This window comes from Numida meleagris, chromosome 6, assembly GCF_002078875.1.
Source record: "Numida meleagris isolate 19003 breed g44 Domestic line chromosome 6, NumMel1.0, whole genome shotgun sequence".
Taxonomy (NCBI): Eukaryota; Metazoa; Chordata; class Aves; order Galliformes; family Numididae; genus Numida; species Numida meleagris.
The window spans coordinates 17,093,116-17,110,909 of record NC_034414.1 but is presented as its reverse complement, the minus strand read 5'-3'; the positions used below and the strand labels follow the sequence as shown (position 1 = coordinate 17,110,909).

The 17,794-nt window shown below is 53.2% G+C and overlaps 2 protein-coding genes across 2 annotated transcripts; both read left to right on the top strand.

Annotated features, from left to right (window-relative positions):
- ZFP91 (ZFP91 zinc finger protein) lies at window positions 1–14,181 on the top strand (the record flags this gene model as incomplete). Its single annotated transcript, XM_021402447.1, is given in 11 exon segments — window positions 1–27; window positions 231–256; window positions 5,642–5,857; window positions 6,091–6,127; window positions 6,556–6,645; window positions 7,132–7,254; window positions 9,067–9,117; window positions 9,579–9,657; window positions 9,917–10,031; window positions 10,536–10,635; window positions 10,974–14,181. Coding segments are annotated over 11 exon segments (1,375 nt in total), but the record flags the coding sequence as incomplete, so codon positions are not given.
- CNTF (ciliary neurotrophic factor) lies at window positions 14,305–16,503 on the top strand. The gene is made up of 2 exons (XM_021402448.1): window positions 14,305–15,138; window positions 15,262–16,503. The coding sequence occupies exons 1-2, from the start codon at window positions 15,025–15,027 to the stop codon at window positions 15,733–15,735; spliced, it is 588 nt and encodes a 195-aa protein (XP_021258123.1). The 5' UTR covers window positions 14,305–15,024; the 3' UTR covers window positions 15,736–16,503.

The window sequence follows — 17,794 nt, the reverse complement described above, 5'->3', positions numbered from 1 at the left end:
CGCCAGGAAGGGAGCGCCCCGCGCTGGGTGAGTGCGGCCCTCCCCGTCTCTCTCCCCGCGGGTCCGTGCCCCGAGTGGCCCCGCTCCGGTTCAGGGGCGCGGTGGGGCGGCTGCTGTACGGGCTGGCAGTGCTCGGGGCTGTGGGGGCAGTCCTGCAGGGGCAGGCACGGCCGAGGGGCAACGCGGTGCATTGGGAGCCGGCTCTTACGCCCAACTTTTGTTTTCTGCAGGTGCACGGATAAAGCCGCTGGCAAAGGTAAGAGCCCGGTGTCTTCTCTGTGCTGTGGCGTGCTGTGTGGAAAGGCAGGGCTCTCCCATGCAGGCAGCCATGCGTCCGCTGGAGCTTCTTTTAGGAGAAAGCCCCAGTGTGTGGGGGCATGCAGTTCCTTTCCGAGGTTTCTCTCAGGGCTGTGGATCTGCCATAAACTGCCTGTGCTGTTCATGTGTGCCCAACATGCAAAAACTTTGTTCTTCCAAATAACCACTAGGGTATCCCTCTGCCAGCAGAAGTGCAGCCTGCTGCACTGCTGTCTGCCAGCCCCTGAGCAGCTGCTGGCACAGCTGGGCTCGCATCTGTGCTGGGCTGTCCTGAGTAGAGGTGTGGGTGTGCGGGGACACGTGCGGGATGTGTGCAGGTGGGTATGCAGCTACTTACCTTCTCTGGCCTCGCAGTGTGTAGCAGTGGTGAAGCTTGTGCCTTGCTGTTCCCTCAGGGATCGTAGAATCGTAGAATATTCTGAGCTGGAAGTGACCCGTAAGAATGATCAAATCCAACTTGTTGAAATTTTGGAGGGAGAGATAGCAGTGTCTTAATGACTGCAATGAAGCAGGCCTTGACAGCAGCGTGATCAGTGGTAGAACTTCTGCCCCTCCATGTGATCTGTGAAAACTCTGTTCATCTATGCAGCAACTGTTTGTAGAAGAATGTCTGAGGGCCTTGCTCCTTACCCAGTGACTTCTGAAACAGTCATCAGTCACTGCCCTGTGCCCCCTCCCTCACAGAGAAATGAATGAGTTTGTGCAGTGTTGGTCTTGATCTGGCACAGGAGAATCATCACAGAAGAAGTAATAACAAGGAAGGTTGTGTAGGTGTGAGAATGGGTTCTCCTTTCCTGCTGGAGCTCTTCAGTTCTTGTTTGCAGTTTGTGCCTAGAATTTGCAGTCTGCCCTTACAGTTCTATAACGCTTTATTCTTACAACTCTATAACTTTATTCCACTTGGGAAGATCTCTTGCCAAGATCTGTCACAAGTCTAGCAGACAAGGCATAGTTTTGCAGAACTAACCAAAGTGTGCTGAGCACAGACCCCACGTGTGTGTGCTTACTGCTCTTGATGCTCTGCCCATCCTTTCATGCAGTAAAAGCTTCATCCTTCTGGGGGAAAAAAAGTTGCTGCAACGTGTAACAATGTCACGACATTGCCACTTGATGTGTACAAGGAAGTGCTGACAACATATTTTGATGGTCCTTCCCAGTGTTTTGAATACATCAAAGAATGCAAAACAAAGTAGTCCCATTCTTACCCCTGTTCCTTGGGATGTTCTTGGATAGGGCATGTTTCCCAGGTTTGCTGGCTCTCTAATAAGTACCTTCTTAAACCTGGGGCTGCTAGAGTCCCAGCTGTCCTTGGATGTGAGACTGGGAGAAAGATTTATTACATTTCTTGAGTATGCATCTCTGAGAAGCATGAAAGCAGAGCGACGAAGGTGTGTTCCTCGCAGACAGGTCATGTGTGTGCAGGAGGGGAGCCCTACCCTGGTCCCCTCTTTTGGCTTTCAGCAGAAAACGTGTGAAGGAACCCAATGATGTGTGAGCAGACAGCAGCTCTCCCTGCGTGGCAGGGCTTCTAGCTGCTAGGAGCCTCTGGATTCTGGCAGGTGAAGTGCTGTGTGTTGTTTCCAAAGGTCCATCTGCACAGGTCTGATGGGGAGATTGCGGGAGGGTAAAGTCAAAGCTGTGGTGTGCCAGCGTGTGTGGTTGTTGCCATGCCCATGTGCACAAGGGCAGCTGTGCTGCCAGCCACGGCGGTTGTATTTCCTGGCTGCTTAGTCACGCAATTGCAATATTTCCCTAATGTGTTTCTGTAGAAATATTACTTTCAGGAGAACATTTAACCTCAGCTTAAAAATGGACTCATATAGCTGTGCAGTATATGCCATGTTGGGTGCCCTGTGACACCGCCTGCTCTTTTGGAAATAATACTCATTTTTGTTAGGCCTGAATAACTTTAATTATTGGAATATAGATTTAATGAGAGCACGCCGTGCCCTTCTATTAACAAACTGAGAGTTAAGCGCTTCCTGTGGTTCTTTAAGCCGTGGCAGCAGTCAGTGGAACCCTCTTCTCAGATGTGATGGTGGAGTATCAAAGAAGAAAGATGAGCCTTCTGTGGCTGCAGCTGCCTGCTTGTCTCTCCCCAGGCAGGGAGCGGTGAGGCCACTGTGTCACCGAGTCCTCAGGGGACAGGGCTGGAAGCTCTCTCAGGAAGGAGCAGTTGGTGGGTGTTCAGCTTGTGCAGCTTGTTTGGACGTTCTGCTCTTGACAGTGAGCATTTGATACGTGCCTGGGACTTTGCTTTCCTTCAGGTGTTGGCTGTGGGATGTGTGTTCACTGCTCCAGCCCTTGTCACCTCTCTGTCAGTCACGCAGACATGCTTGTGGCGCTTGCTGCTTCTTTTCTTACATCACTGGATGCAGCAAGTGCCCTGCTCTTGCAAGAGCCTCCTATAAAGAAAATGCAGTGGGGTCTCAGGGATTGATGCAGAAGCAAGGCACCTGAAGGTATGAGTATCCTCATTTATAATTTAGGGGTTATGATTTGGGGTAAGGATGAGTTTGTCTGCAGGACTTTGGGATTTATGCCTTTTGTTTGGTTTATGGCAGCGCTGTTACATATCAAACAAACTGATGTGGGTTCTGAGATAGAGATGCTTTTTTTGATTGGATAACCCTGTGTGTAGTGCTCCAGGGACGTAATTACAGAGTGTGCAAGAGGATGTGTTTATTCCCAAGAGTGCCAAGGGCTGTGATGACCAGTGTGTTGTGCGAGGATGGATGTTCTTGGGGTAAGCTCCTCCCCGGAGCTTTTTCATTTGCTTATCCAAACCACTACAGCAGAGCTCTAGCTCTGCATCTGGTTGCTTCTCAGATTTCCCTTCTGTCACTGTCTAATGTTTTCTTGACAGGTCATAGCGTGGAAGGGTGGTTGATGCCCACTGAAGTTAAGGTCCATTGCTAATCTCTGTTTCCTGCCCTAGACGCTGTTAGTTGAGAGGCAGTTGGATCAGCAGAGTGGTGAAAGCACCTCAGAATACAGCTGCTTGTCACAGAGATACTGTTTAAGGGGAGTTCAAGGTAGGAAAAACTCACAAGATTAGATGAGAAGGACTGGTAGGACTTTAAGAAGTGGATTTTCCCCTTATCTCTTGAATGATTTCCTGTAAGATGCTGGCACCCACCCAGTTCCTGCGGCTGATTTCTGCAGAGGCTACCAAAGGAGGTAGATAGCATCAGTATCGGGGAGTTGCAGGGAGTGTGAGTGCGGGGGCATTCCTTGGCACAGCAGCTTTGCCAGGTCACAGCTTCTGCTGCCCCCAGCCCTGTGAAATGGGATTTGGCGAAGTGGCTGGGTCTTAATCTGGGGTTGCTGCCAGAAGGAGAGCCTGTCGTTTGCTTTGTGACAGCTGATCTGAGCAGCAGTGCTCTGTTTTGTTTCTCACTGGGGGTGCTTCGATATCCATCGCTTCACACACTTGTTCATCCTCCCAGACTTGCAGTTCTTACGACCCGGTGTCCATCGCCGCTGCTGACGCTTACAAGGAAATAACAGGATGCTGGCGTACGATCCATTTTCCAGGTGTCTTATGGGAGGGCAGGAACCTGCCGCAGAAGCTGCTGCTAGCCAGAGCTGGTGGTGGTAACGAGTTTATCCACTTCAAATGCAGAGTCAATGACAGCCCTTTCATTTAAACTTTTCCCTCTGTTTCAGTCTGAAGATGTTAGAGCAGCAGCTTTTTTTGGTTGAAGGAACGAAGCCTGATTATCTGTAGTAGCAACGTGTATTCCATTTATCTTGCTTCTTGCTCTAATTAGCCAAATCCTGCTAACTGAGGAGCACACAGCTTTCTGCACAGGTACATTACTGGGAGGAGAGGGGCGGTGCTGTCTCCATCCACAGGGCCTGGGTTTCACCAGGTTAAGTGTGGTGTCCGAGGAAGGACTGGGAACAGCAGGAAGGTTAATTACTGTAAGGGGTAATCAGTTGAGAGGGCATCTCTTACTGCGTTTTCTCAGAGGTACAAAAGTAGTCACAGTATGTATAAAAAAGCAACAAATCTGCTAGACAGTGCTGAAGTGGGGGTGACAGTGTCACAGGAAAAGGCTCATTCACACCTTCACTTCAGAGAAGCAGAGCAAAATTGCTGGGTGAGCAGTGCCTCGGGTGTGCTTGGTAGGAGTGTGTTCTGATGGAGGTCTGTTTCAACTCTGTATGTGTCGTCTAGAAAATTTTAGCTCTTACCAAGAAATCGGCCAAATTCCTGATCTGCCAAGGGGATAAATGTCTTTTGAGGGCAGCAGTATGTGTGTGGAATGGTGGTGCTTGATGGGAAGAATGCTAGAGAGTGGTTTCCAAGTGCCTTTGAATTTGATTCAGAGCTCAAAAAACTAAAGAGGTTCAGAATTAGGATTAAAAGCATAAAGTAAATGTAGCTGGTGTTGAGATCCTTGCAGCCGGGAAGGCAGATGGTAATGGTAATGAAGTGGCTTTGGTAATGAAGGTGGCTTTACGTATGTAAAACATCAGACTTGGTTGCTGTTTTGAGGCCTCATATCCTGTATTCCAATCAGATTTTTCAGTCAAAGGTTATCACTCCAACTCTGTTAATGAGGGCCTGGGGAGGGGCCCCAAACAAACAGTGTGCCGGAATTTCTATCACAAAGGTTTGGTGGAAAATGAGGGAAGAGCTGAGGGGGCAGGGGACCTCAGGGAGCCTCTGGTTCCTGCTGAGTGTGGGTTCAGCATGGAGCTCATGTCCTGAAGCACTCTGGGGACGCACAGCCCCTCTGGGGAAGGCCACACAGCCGTGCAAATGGATGTCAGTGGGAAGGAGTGGCACAGAGCTGAGCCTGGAGCTCAGGCCCCGTGCCCCTGTGCTAATGCAGCGGCAAAGCTGGAGCACGGAGCCTGGCCAGCTCCTCGGGATGGATTCCTTTAGCACGTCGTTTGTGAACTGTCAAAAAGCATTTGAGTGTGTTAAGGCCTGGTGTTCCAGCAACCACCAAGAAGTGAGATCAGGTGAACTGTACTAGGAATTTTAATTTTTAAAGAGATGAACTTGCTCGCACACACGTTTTAGTTGGTTCTGTTATGCTGCCAAAATGTATTTGGAGGTCAGCCATCAGCCAAAGAGAAACCACCTGTAAGAAGCAATAAATGAGTGCACAGACCTCAGGCTGATGGTGCTTGTGATGCTTTTTGCTCTAGCATGAGACCGGAAGCATCCAGCTCGGTTCCTCAGGATTATTCCCAAGTGCACGCTTTGAATTAGATGTGTGTTTAGGGGGTTCTCCAAACACGACTTCATATGGGGCGATTTTGAAGCTGGCCTTTGATTAACCATGAGATTTCAATGGTGTTTCAGATCCCAAAGAAGAGAAGGAGGAGGAGGAGGTTTCCCCTGCCCTCAGCCAGGGCTCTCCGGTCAGCACAGCCCGGCCCAGCAGGAGCTGGCGCAGCAGCAGGTCGGCCACTGCCGCCCGCCAGCGCGAAGCCGAGAACTCGCGTGCGTCCAGGTCCAAGACCGGCTCCCTGCAGCTCGTCTGCAAGTCGGAACCAAACTCCGACCAGCTGGAATACGGTATGTGGGAAGCACTGGCGTGAAGTGCCTGAAGATAGGCAACCCCTGGGAGTACTCCATGTGGGTGTAACTCGGTGAGCTGACTGTGGCTGCTCCAGGCGTGGTGCTGCTTTGTCACGAGTACCTTCTGCCACCAGCACTCCTGGCGCTGAATGTCGGCGGAGGTATCTTGAGACAGATGAGCTCACTGCAGCGAACGCAGATTGAAACCTAATGGTGACTTTTCCTTTCAGAGGTCACAGAAGAGCATCAGTCTCCAGCTGGAATCAGGTAGGAAACTCTTTTTGCGACAGTTCTTTGCATTTAGTGTCAAGAAAACAACATATGAATGGTTTTTCAAATGCTCGTGACACAGTCTGTGAGAGGGGTGGTAGCTGTGTTCTCATGCAGTCCTGGCATTTCACATTTTAAGCTTGAATTGCCGGTGGGCTGCAGGTGTCAGGAGATGCTGGAGAACTGGGTTTGGTCAGCGTGGGCCCTTCAGCTGGAAGCTCTGTTCCTTCTGCAGCAGACGCTGTAGTTGGTCCTGTTCTCAACAGGATGCCGCTCTGCCTAGCTGTGCTTCTTAGTGCAAACATGGGATGCAAAGTGCTGCATCATAGTGTCTTTCTCATCTTATGGGGACCTGCATGAATATTCTTGCAGTAGTGCTTAAGTTGTTGCTGCTTAACTCCTCTGTTCTCCTTTTTTCCCGGCAGTGATGATGAGGAGGAGATCCTTGCCAGTGAGGAAGAAGTTCCCTTCAAAGATGATCCAAGAGACGAAACCTACAAGCCTCATCTTGAAAAGTATAATAGATTACCTGCTTACTGTGTCTTTAGGTTGAAAAACAATTGTGACCTCTTAGTTGAACTAGCTTAATGTGACCCAGAGAACTCATGGTAGTTGCTGACATGGAGTGTCTCCCATTGAGCACGGTGTTTTCCCTATTGCTCACACCTGTCAGGAACATTTTTATCTGGTGGTCTGAAGCTTTTAGAGCTCTGTTGACAGTCAGGTGCATCCTAAGTCCTCGATACCACTTCTGCTTACAAGTAGGATTTGATTAAAGTGTGAACTATCCAGCTTCTGCCTAGCTCTTTGTAAAAAGCAGACAGTGCTTTTTAAAAAGTATGGAAGGAAAGGAAGCCCTTGGTGCTAATAAGGTGAAGAACCAGTCACAGCAAGCCAGAGGCGTAGAGGCTCAGAGGAAGACAGAGGCATGAGGGTATCTTTAAATAGATCCAGGTGGCCACTTAACACTGGAGTAATACGCTGTGTTTGTGTCTTTGTAGGGAAGCTCCAAAGCAAAGGAGAAAAGCTGGCAAGGGAAAAGAAGAAAAAGAAAAACAGAAGGAGATTAAAGTAGAGGTAAAAGAAGAGAGTGAGTTTCGGGAAGATGAAGAACCACCAAGGAAGTGAGTAAAATTCTGCAATTATATGTACCAGCGTGTGCAGTGTATTTTGCATTCTTGCTAGCGTACAACAGGGTTTTTGTTGTTGTTTTTCCCCTCTGGGCCTGAAAGATAATAGGGCAGAACCTCTTGTTCTGACTGAAGTACTGTTTCCTAGTGTCCTGCCCATGATTGGCAAGGGAAAGCAAGAGGTGATGTTTTCATGCAGTTGAGGCAGTTTTTTTTCCATGCTGGGGTTTAGTCAGCCTGCCTGGATATGGCCACACCGTGTGGAATACTTCAGAGAGTTTTTAAAAACAGGGTTCAGCTGTCTGAAGTGTGTAGCACTTCAGTGTTAGACTGTGTTAGAAAGCCAGTCTGGGAAGGCCAGATCTCTTCTGGTATGTGCCTGGAGGTAAGGTGCTTCATACACGTGTGGAAAGCCTTCTCTTGCTGCATTTCGGATTAACATGCTGGAGCTTGGGAAAAACAGCAGTGTTATTCCTCCTTTCGGAAAAAGAGAACCAACTGAAGCTGCCTGGTCAGTCACTGGTGCTTGGAGTGGACCTTCAGAATACCTGGGTGTGATTCAGCACTACAGCTGGGGGAGACTGCATTGATGTGTCTGGGTCAAAACCATTCTTTGGGATAGTGGAATAAAACAGCTTTTGCACTTGATCTCCTCTATGAGAAATGGGAACAAAAGGAGCTCCCTCTGCTGGCAGTGGCGTGGGGCTTTGCACGCTTTTGTTTTAGTTTCTCACGCTGCTTCTGAGCTGCAGCAGGGCTGACTGACATTGGAGAGAAGTATTTTTGAGAAGTTTTTTTTTTTTTAATGCCAAATGGGGCTTTCTGAGGCTCGTGGTTGTGTTGTTTGGATCAGACACGTTTTTTTTTGCACATAAGAAAACCTGTGCTGCTGCTGAGGCTTGGCTTGAATGCTGAGTGCCTGCTCAGCTTGTTTACTAGCATGGTCTCGCCATCAATAAAATCAGTATGGGCTAGAAAAGAATTCATCAATCTGCGCTAAGTGTCGTGGTGCAGCAGTGTGATCAAGCAGGCGCAATCTTCTGGGCAGAGCTGTTGCTTGGGAGGGTACGTTGTACATGTAAACACAGGTCTGATCAGGGCATAGATTTGTCTTGACAGGGGTGTAAGCTGCTCTAGGTAGTTCGGAGGGATGACAAATAGCTGCTAGGTCATCAATCCCCTTCTTCCTAGCCACGCAGACCGATGTTTTTCACATGGCATGAAATGTTACCAAACAGAGCAGGGGAAATAGAGGGCACCATCAGTTCTGGACTGCGTTGGCGAAATTATATGTTTATTAAAAATGCATTAGGAAATGGGAGGTCTTGTGAGAGCAAACCACATAAAGCACTTATTTCTCGAGAACACTGGCTTCCTCTGAATCTGCATCAAACTTGTTCTCTATTGATTTTTCTCAAGCTTGCAGTTAATGAGGCAATAACTCGCTAACTGTCTACAGCAGGAACTTAGGAGAGCAGAATCTTGTGTGCTCATGTGCAGCTTGGAAAGGCCTGAATTTCATCAAGGGTTGCAGTGACAGGTTTAAAAGGAAAATGTGAAGCGTGTGATGCCTGCTTGAGGGGAACCTGCCCATCTAATGCACAAGTGTTTCCTTTGAAGCTCTTTAGGCATTTTTATCTGGAGCGGGTGGTGGTTAATTTTGGGTTGCTGGGTGCAATGTTACTTTTCAGCCTAAAATTGTAGAAGAAATCTGTAGTATTATGGCACTCAGCTCTAAACCTCTGCCTAGTACCGATGTAAAGAAGCCTCCTCCAATTTTGTCTGTAACTCTGTTATATGCTATAGGAGAGGAAGGAGAAGAAAAGATGACAAGAGCCCAAGATTGCCCAAGAGAAGGTAAGTGGTCCCCTCCACTCAGTTCAGTTCGTGTCCTGCACAGCGGTGTTCATTGTCACAAAGGCACCTCTCTCACACAATACAGAAATCAGCCTTAAAGGGAAGAAAGAAACACTGACATGTGTTGGCTTTCATTCCCCTTTTTCCCTGTTGGTGTTGTTTTTGCTTTTTTCCCAGCTGTTTTTCTCCATCAGACTTGATCCCTGCCATGGCAGTGTGCGGGGGGGTTTTGGGGGGCTTGGCATCTCCTGGGGTTTTCTTAGTTCTTGTGTGAGCCCTCAAGTCCTGCTAGGAGTAGAGGAGGCTCTTGGCCAAAGTCTGTCAGCATAGCCCAATGGGAATACTGGAGCAGTAATCCCTTGCTCTCACATTACTGAGCTGTGCTCGCATTTGCTCATCTGGCTGCTGTCTTCCCTTTGGATGTGTTAGCTGATCGCTCTGCTCATTTTCTTACCTCCTAGGAAGAAGCCTCCGATACAGTACGTCCGCTGTGAGATGGAAGGCTGTGGCACCGTCCTGGCCCACCCGCGTTACCTGCAGGTATTTGGGATTTTCCACTTCTTTAATGCCTTGTGTGTGGGGGCAGGGAATGGCAGTTTGCATCAGGCCACATGTCTCTGTGTCTGTCCTGTTACTGGTTGTCTACGTTTGTTTGGCTTTCTTCTCTGCGTGTAATGGTGTCTTGTTAGTGACTGGAGTTTGTGTTCCCTGCTGAGGGGCCATCTGGGATCGGTGTGCCTCAGCCCTCACCTTAGCCCTGCAAAGAGATAGCTTACGGCCTTTCACGTTTCTTTTTCAGCATCACATCAAGTACCAGCACTTGCTGAAGAAAAAGTACGTGTGTCCCCATCCCTCCTGTGGTCGGCTCTTCCGACTGCAGAAGCAGCTCCTGCGGCATGCCAAGCACCACACAGGTATGGGGAGGGGGGAAAAGGATCTCAGCTCCTCACTGGGTTGGTGAACAGAGCGGGGAAGGAGGTAAAAAGAAAAATGCCCAAGGCTTGAGGTGAGGGAGATGGTATGGATGTGCAGCAGTGGCAGGGTATTACTTCCTTCTGCGTTACCATCTTCTAGGGAAGTGAAAGAAATGGGCTGTAGAGTTCCTAATTCACCCACTAGCAAGTATCATTGCAAGTACTGGCAACAACCAAACAAGCCAAGCTTCATCTTAATTTACCACTCTTTCAGTATTGGTCAGAATGGATTAAGACTCTTCTAAGAGTTAATTATCATGCCTTAGCTCTCCAGATCGAGCTACTGTGGTGTCTTGTGGGACACCTCTTCCTTCACTGTGCCTGCTGGCCTCCCAGCACTTCTGCTTCTGTTGCTTTGTGGGCAGCTTTACCTGCAGTGCATGAGAGCAGGGAGAGGGAGCAGGTCTGCAGGAGAGTAATGCTCCGACTGGCATTGCTTTTCAGATCAAAGGGACTACATCTGTGAGTACTGTGCCCGGGCGTTTAAGAGCTCTCATAACTTGGCAGTGCACCGAATGATCCATACAGGCGAGAAGCCCTTGCAGTGAGTATCTTTGCCCTCCTCCTTGGAGTGACCCTTAGATACATGCGCACCGAGCGCAGGGGCAGCTCTGAAGTCAAGGCTGGAACCGACTTGTGGAGTCCCGGCCCTCTCGAGATGCACATCCATGGGAGGGTTTGAACTGCTGCTTGGTCCTTGAGGCAGTGCCTCAGCAGAGATCTGAGGAGCATGAATGATATAACTGGAAGAGCTGGCACTGCGGTGACATCCCGCTTTGATGAGACCCTGCTCTTTTCCTGGGCTGCCTCGTTAATCCAGCTGTCTCCACAACCATGTGCCGATGTTGCTGTGTTGTGACCTCCCCTTTTTCCCTTCCCCAGGTGTGAGATCTGTGGATTCACCTGTCGGCAGAAGGCTTCCCTCAACTGGCACATGAAGAAGCACGATGCGGACTCCTTCTACCAGTTCTCCTGCAACATTTGCGGCAAGAAATTTGAGAAGAAGGACAGCGTCGTGGCCCACAAAGCCAAAAGCCACCCAGAAGTGCTTATTGCTGAAGCACTGGCAGCCAACGCAGGTGCCCTGATCACCAGCACTGACATTCTGGGCACTAACCCTGAGGCCATCGCGCCGCCCACCGATGGCCAGGGCCTCCCTCTTCTTCCTGACCCCCTGGGCAGCGCTGCCCCAGCTGATTGCCTGCTGCTGAACCCCGATGGGATGCCGAAGACGTACTGCGGCGGGGCGGAGCGTGTGAGCCTGGTGGCTGACGGCAAGCTCTTTGTGGGCAGCGGCAGCAGCGCCAACCCTGAAGGGCTGGTGATGAACACAGAGATCCTGGGAGCCACCACGGAGGTGCTCATCGAAGATTCAGATTCCACTGGACCCTAGTGGGTGGGGAGCACGTGGGTGCTGGGACTGTTCGGACTCTATTTAAAAGGAAAAAAAAAAACAATGGAGACACTTATTGGAAGAAAGAAAAGTTAAACAAAACTTAAAATACTAGTAAGTAACCGAAGGGTCTGCTCCCCTCAGCGTGGATCACAGCACATCCTCTTTCTCCCAGCCACTTCTGTCTCCCACTGCTCCTTTGCAGAAAAGGGGCGCGCGCTGCCATTACCAGAGCAAGTCGGACTGAGCGACAGATTTCTCCGAGGGAGGGGGAATGGCTGAAACCCTTCGCTCTGCCCCGAAGCAGATGCCTTTCTGGCTCCTTGACCTGGCCCCGTTTGCAAGCTAGAAAGCATTTGGTGTGCTCTGGACAAGTTTCTTAGGACTCCCTTTTTGCCCCGTGGTCCCACTTCTATGCATTGCTGCACTCTAGTCCTCGCAGTCTCACTCTTCATCCCGGGGCTGGGAGTTTGGCTCGGCACTTTAGGCCCCCTCGGCGGGGCAGGCTGCGAAGGAGTCCCTGTCCCCTGCCACACTCGGCCCCATCCCTGGCAGGAAGCAGAGGGAACGCCCTGGCTCGTAGATCATGTTTGCTTGGAGAGGCCCGGGGGCTACGGGAGCCCTGCGTGGGAGAGGCAAGGAGGAGCATCCCGGTTTGACGACAGTAATTTGCACTTTGAACATGTTTCGTTTTTGTGTTGTGGTAACGAGATTCCTTATTTATTGATAAAAGGGTCGGTATTTTTTAGTTACGTTCTTGGCGGGTGGGGGTGGCAGGGGTTCAAGCTGCTTCCCAGTAGGCTCCTTCCCACCCGAGAGCCGTAGGGAGTGCGCATGCCATGGAACAGCAGCTGGGAGAGCTGGGGTGAAGGCAGCGTGCTGCAGTCAGACCTCACGGCTTCCCAGAGCAGAGGGAGGGCCCCAGAGAAGAGCAGTGGAGTCCTTGCGGCAGCGTTTTGGCAGGAGGATGAGGTGAGTGATGGCACAGCTGCCTCTCGTCTCCCTCCCTCCCTGCTCAGCTCTTTTTGCTCCCCTTACTCCCTCACCTTGCTGGGAAGGACAGCATTAGCCAGGATACTTGTTCTCGTGGCCCAGGACAGTGGTGCTCCTCTGCAGAGGCTGGGTACGGTTATCTTCAGCTCGTCTATCCAAGGCAGTGGGCTGATGGGGGAGTAGGGGCCGTCAGCTTGTCCGTGCCTGTGTTATGGGTTGTGCTGTGCTGAGCCCCTCACTTGTGTGCAGCCACCTCTGCTGCCCGGCATGGTTTGGTCACTGCCTGCTGGTGCGTTAGGACAGCTCGGAGCCCATGGAAGAGTTTACATAGGAAATGACATCTGGTCTTTAGGCTCGGATCTTTTTGCTCTGTTATCTGAAGCTGTGTGTGGAGACTCAGAGGCCTTGAATTCTTTGTGTGTGTTTGGAAGGGGTGACCAATAACCTGGGCTTTCTGTTGGTTTGCTTGTTTATTTTTTTCAGTTGTGTTTATGTGCTGGGAACAGAGCTGAAGTGCTTTGTCCAAGCCTGAGGTCAGCAGAACCGATCTGTAACAGCAGCCAGGCAAAGTCAAGTATCCAGGGTCTGGAGATCAGCAATGAAACACAGAATTGAATTGGAAACTTTTTTACAGGAAGCTGACTCCAAACGCCTACTCTGTTGCCTGTACTGCCTGGAAATCCAGCTGTAGCCCAAAGCTGACAGCACTTATTGGGTCACTTGTCCCGATTTCCCCTTTCCTTCCCCACTGACATTGAAGTCTGTGTTGGAGCAAGGCAGAGCGCTGCTGTTGCAGGGATGCTATATGTTTATCTGTGCCCTGGGTGCGGACGTCCGCTGGTCCTGTACCATGGCTCCCGTGTGTGCGAGCCTCTCCTGGAGGGTGAGTGGAAGGCTGAACACGGGACTCCTGGCACAGTGGTATGGGAGCACGCTAAACAAAGCAGTTGATTTAGCTGCAACGGCCCGCTTTCTTGCTCGGGATTTCCTTTGGGAAGCATTGCTAACTGAAGGGGCACCACGCAGTGCACAGAGGTGGGTTCACCCCCAGCAGTGTGGCTCTTCTATCTAGGGGAATAAAGGAGGGAAACATGCAGCTTGCACTGTGGCATGCCCTCTGGCAGCTGCGGATCGATTCCCCGAGTTGGGAGCTGCTTCTCGTGCCCTGCCGCTGCCCCCAGGAGTGCTGCGGGGCAGGCAGAGCCTTGCACAGAACACTAAAAAAAAAAAAAAAAAAAATGGGAGAGCATGGGGTTTGCTCTCTGACACTAAAATGCTTTCAGGTCAGGAGCTTGTTCGCCGCTGGTGACGCAATGCTGAGCTGGGCCAGGAGGCGAGGAGGCTGCCTTGTCCTGCCCCTGCCCCAAGCACTGCTACGTGTTGTGGGGTGCAGGACCGAGCAGCTCATTTGCATCCTGTGTTGCTCCTGGCCTGAACCCCTCTGGTCCCTACCTTGCCCTCCCATGCCCTCATCGCTTCCTTTTTTTCTTTCTGTCTTAGCGAGTTGCCTGTCTGTCCTCTAACCACAGCCTGCTCAGCCTCGGTGCGGGAGAGTCTGGTGTAACTCCTTTCCCTTCTCTCTGAAACCCTACAACTGACACAGCCCTCCTGCAGCTCCTCCTCCCGGTGTCTCTCCTTCACTCGCATGCAGTTTGCTTCAATAAATTATTGTAGTAGTTTGCAATAAACTTTTTTTGTATTTTTTTTCCCTGTATTTATTTTCTTGTCCTCCTCCCTGGAAGGGAAGCCAGGGCCAAAGGCTCCAATAAACCCCTGAGATGTAGGATGAGGGATGGGTGCAGGTTATGGGGGGGGGAGGGGCCCTACTGGGGGCTGTGGGGCCTGTTGCTGGGTGGTGCTGTGGTAGCCAAGGGAAGCTGCTTTTCTACTCTGATTTTCTTTACATCTGGGTAACACGTAACCAAAATAAATGTATTGAGGAAAACAAACCAACCCTGAGGGCTGTTTGTGTGTGGTACTCGTGCTGCGGGGCTGCTGCTGTGGGACACACCTCTGGGGTAGGGGTGCCTGGGGCGTCCCAGCACCCTGAGGAAGAGGGCAGGACGTGGCTGCTGGGGCTGGGCTGTCGGGTGAGGGGTATTCTGGCCCCCGGCTGGGCCTCGCTCTGTCCCCAGTGCTGCGCCCTGCTCAGGCCCCAGCCTGCGGCCTGGGCTGAGCTGTTGAGCAATGTCCCGGCTCTGCTCACCTCTTCCCGGCAGCGGTTTCCCGCGCTCCGGCCTGAGCCAGGGATTAGCGTGGGGCTTGTTGTGCTGCGGGGAAGGAGCCTGTTGCTGCCGGGTGAGAGCGTTCTGGGCAAGGCGCTTAGAGTGGCAAAGCACGGGGAATTAGGGAAATAATCTGTTGCTGTTGATCCCAGAGGCGGGAATCTGCAGCGTTGTGCCAGGCCCCAGGCGCGGAAGAGGGGGAGAGCCGGGCCAGCGGACGTGTGAGCGGAGCTCCCAGCTGGAATGCACCAGCTCAGCAAGGGATTGTCCTCCCTGGGCTGCGCGGGCACCGCGCCGTGAGCCTGGGACGGCCGCCTGGGCCATGGCGGCAGCAGACACCCCCTCGGCCACCCTCCGGCACCACGACCTGTGCAGCCGCGGCATCCGCCTGGCCAGGAAGATGCGCTCGGACGTCACCGACCTACTGGACATCTACGTGAGTTTGCCCTGCGCTCGGGGCTGGGAGTGCAGGCGGGAGGCTGCTGCCATGAGACTCCTCAGGGCGGGATGCTGGAGGTCCCCCTTGTCCCGGCACCCATCCCGGCTGTCTGTCCCGCAGGTGGAGCGGCAGGGCCTGGACGCCTCCATCACTGTGGCGGCGGTGGAGGGGGTGCCGGCGGCAGCAGCAGAGCGCTGGGCTGAGCAGACGGGCACCCAGCGCCTCCTGGACAACCTGGCGGCCTACCGGGCCTTCCGCACGCTGCTGGCCCAGATGCTGGAGGAGCAGCGGGAGCAGCTGGGAGATGCGGATGCTGAGCTGGGCCCGGCACTGGCGGCCGTACTGCTGCAGGTCTCGGCCTTTGCCTACCACCTGGAGGAGCTGCTGGAGCTGGAGAGCCGCGGGGCTCCCGCTGAGGAGGGCTCTGAGCCCCCCGCACCCCCGCACCTCAGCCTCTTCGAGCAGAAGCTGCGGGGCCTGGGGGTGCTGCGGGAGCTGGCCCAGTGGGCTGTCAGGTCGGTGCGGGACCTGCGGCAGCTCGCCAAGCATGGCCCGGGCAGCGGTGCGGCACTGGGCCTGGCTGAGAGCCAGTGACAGTGGTGTGGGGAGCCCCGGCCCGGACAGGGCTTAGCTGGGGGCCCACCCCTGTGCAGGGCTGCTGACAGGCACAGGGGCTTCGGGGAGCAAGGGGGACCACGCCACTAACCCAGCGCCCTCCTGCTTCCTAATGGGCCCCTTTCCCTGCAATAGAAATTGAGGCACAGGGAGGGAACTCCCAGCGAGGTGGGCCTTGTGAATGGCCCGCAGCCCCGCTAAGGCCTGGAAGCCATGACCCCAGTGTGCTGTGCAGGGCTGGCCTGTTCTGTGGGACCGGGTTGCTGCCTGTCTCCTGGTGGCCGGGTGATGCTTCTGGAGGAGGGGAGCTGCCTCGGGGTTATTGCAGAGGTGAGAGCGATGTGAAAGCATCACCTGGTGAAAGGCGGCTTAGGAATTGTCCCCTCTCTGCAAGGCCTGAAGCTTTGCCTCCTTCAGGTGCTCCCTTTTCTCTCTGCTCCCGCACAGCTCCCACCCTGCAGTTGTGTTCTGTGTGCTGAATTTCTGCTCTGGCCGCTTGGGGGGACTTTCTCAGGAGGAGGGTGGGATTTTGAGCTGGATGGCATTTCTCAGCTGGTTGGACAGGGTATAGGGAGGGTGTATATATAGAAGGCTGAATTGCAAAACCCTCTGCCAGGGGCTTTGTGCCTCTGGGGGCTGTTTTAAGACTGGAGAGGGAGAAGCAAACAGCCCCAGCCACTGTTGGCCACTGTTTTCTCCCTGGATGACCGTGGTGGGTGCTGAGCAAATAAAGCATCTGGAGAGCCACTGGGGTGCTGTGACTTCTTTGGAGCCAGACTCACTGGGCTGCCTTGTTCCCAGTGCAGCGCCTTTCTTTGTGCCCAAGGGGTGAGAGGTCTGGGAGGGGTGCGTGCTCTTGGAGGAGGATGAAGGAATGGCACAGGTGGTGGGTGAGGAGGAGGAGAGGGAAACCTGTGGAAGGCTCACAGGGGAGGTATAGCCACAACGTTACGCCTCGTCCATGTGTGGCTCTGCCTTCCTCCTTGACCCCAAGAGTGAAATGGTGCAGGGGGTTCCCGTTCCCTGAGGCATGAGGCATGGCCATGCTACTGGCCTTGCACAAAGCGCCTTTGTCTGGGTGGGTGCTGGAGGCTCTGGGCACAGCGCCCGCCCTAGCGCCAGCGGTGTCTGCACAGCAGGAGGGGGCTGGAGGGCAAGGCTGAGGTGGTGCTTGTTGGGCATGTGGCACAGGGGCTGCCCCATGGGGTCGGGATGGGGGTGCCTGGCATGTAGGGTGGAACTTGCAGGGAAGGTCGTGCACCTTCCTCCCTGCTGCCTCGGTTTTGCAACTCCCATTGGATAACTTGCACGGTTCTGCTTCCACGCACTTGTGAGTAACTATTTCTGGCATTTATTTTTTGGGGGATTACTCAAAGCATTGCTCTCTCCTACGTCTTGCTATGTGCAGTCGCACACAACTTTCTTTTCTCCCCACGCGCGCTCGTTCTCAGCAGCGCCTGGGGGCTTGCTCCCATCCTCCCCACTCCCCCCCCACTTCCCCAAGGCAGAATGCGCACCCCAGTCCCACTGTTAGCTTTGGGACAGCGGGGCGGGGGCAGCAGCCCAAGCACGAGGTGACCTTAATGTCAGCGGGGCCCCAGCGGCCCTGGCACAGGGCCCTGCAACCCGATCGGGCTGGGGCAGCTGCTGGCAGCCATGCTAGGGCCCAGCCTGGGCAAGGACATCGGGCACTGCCCAAGCAGTTCCCCAGGGTCCCTAAGGACCCTTCCAACCCAAGGCGCTCGATGCCTTCTACGATCTGCCCTGCTTGGAGGTGGCATTTCCAGCTACACGACGACGAACCGCCAGAAACCCGGGCACGCTTTTCCTGCAGCCACCCGTGTGGTTCTCACCAGAACGGGTCCCGACGCGTGCTTCGCTTAATAGCGAAAAAAAATCAGCGTCTGAAGTGTTCAATGAGAAGAGCGCCGGCGACCGCGGGCCGAGAGCGCCTCGGGACGCGCTCGGGCGGGACGTGGCTGGGGGCGTGGCCTGGGAAGTAGGCGTGGCCTCGGCGAGGGGGCGTGGCTTCGCTGGG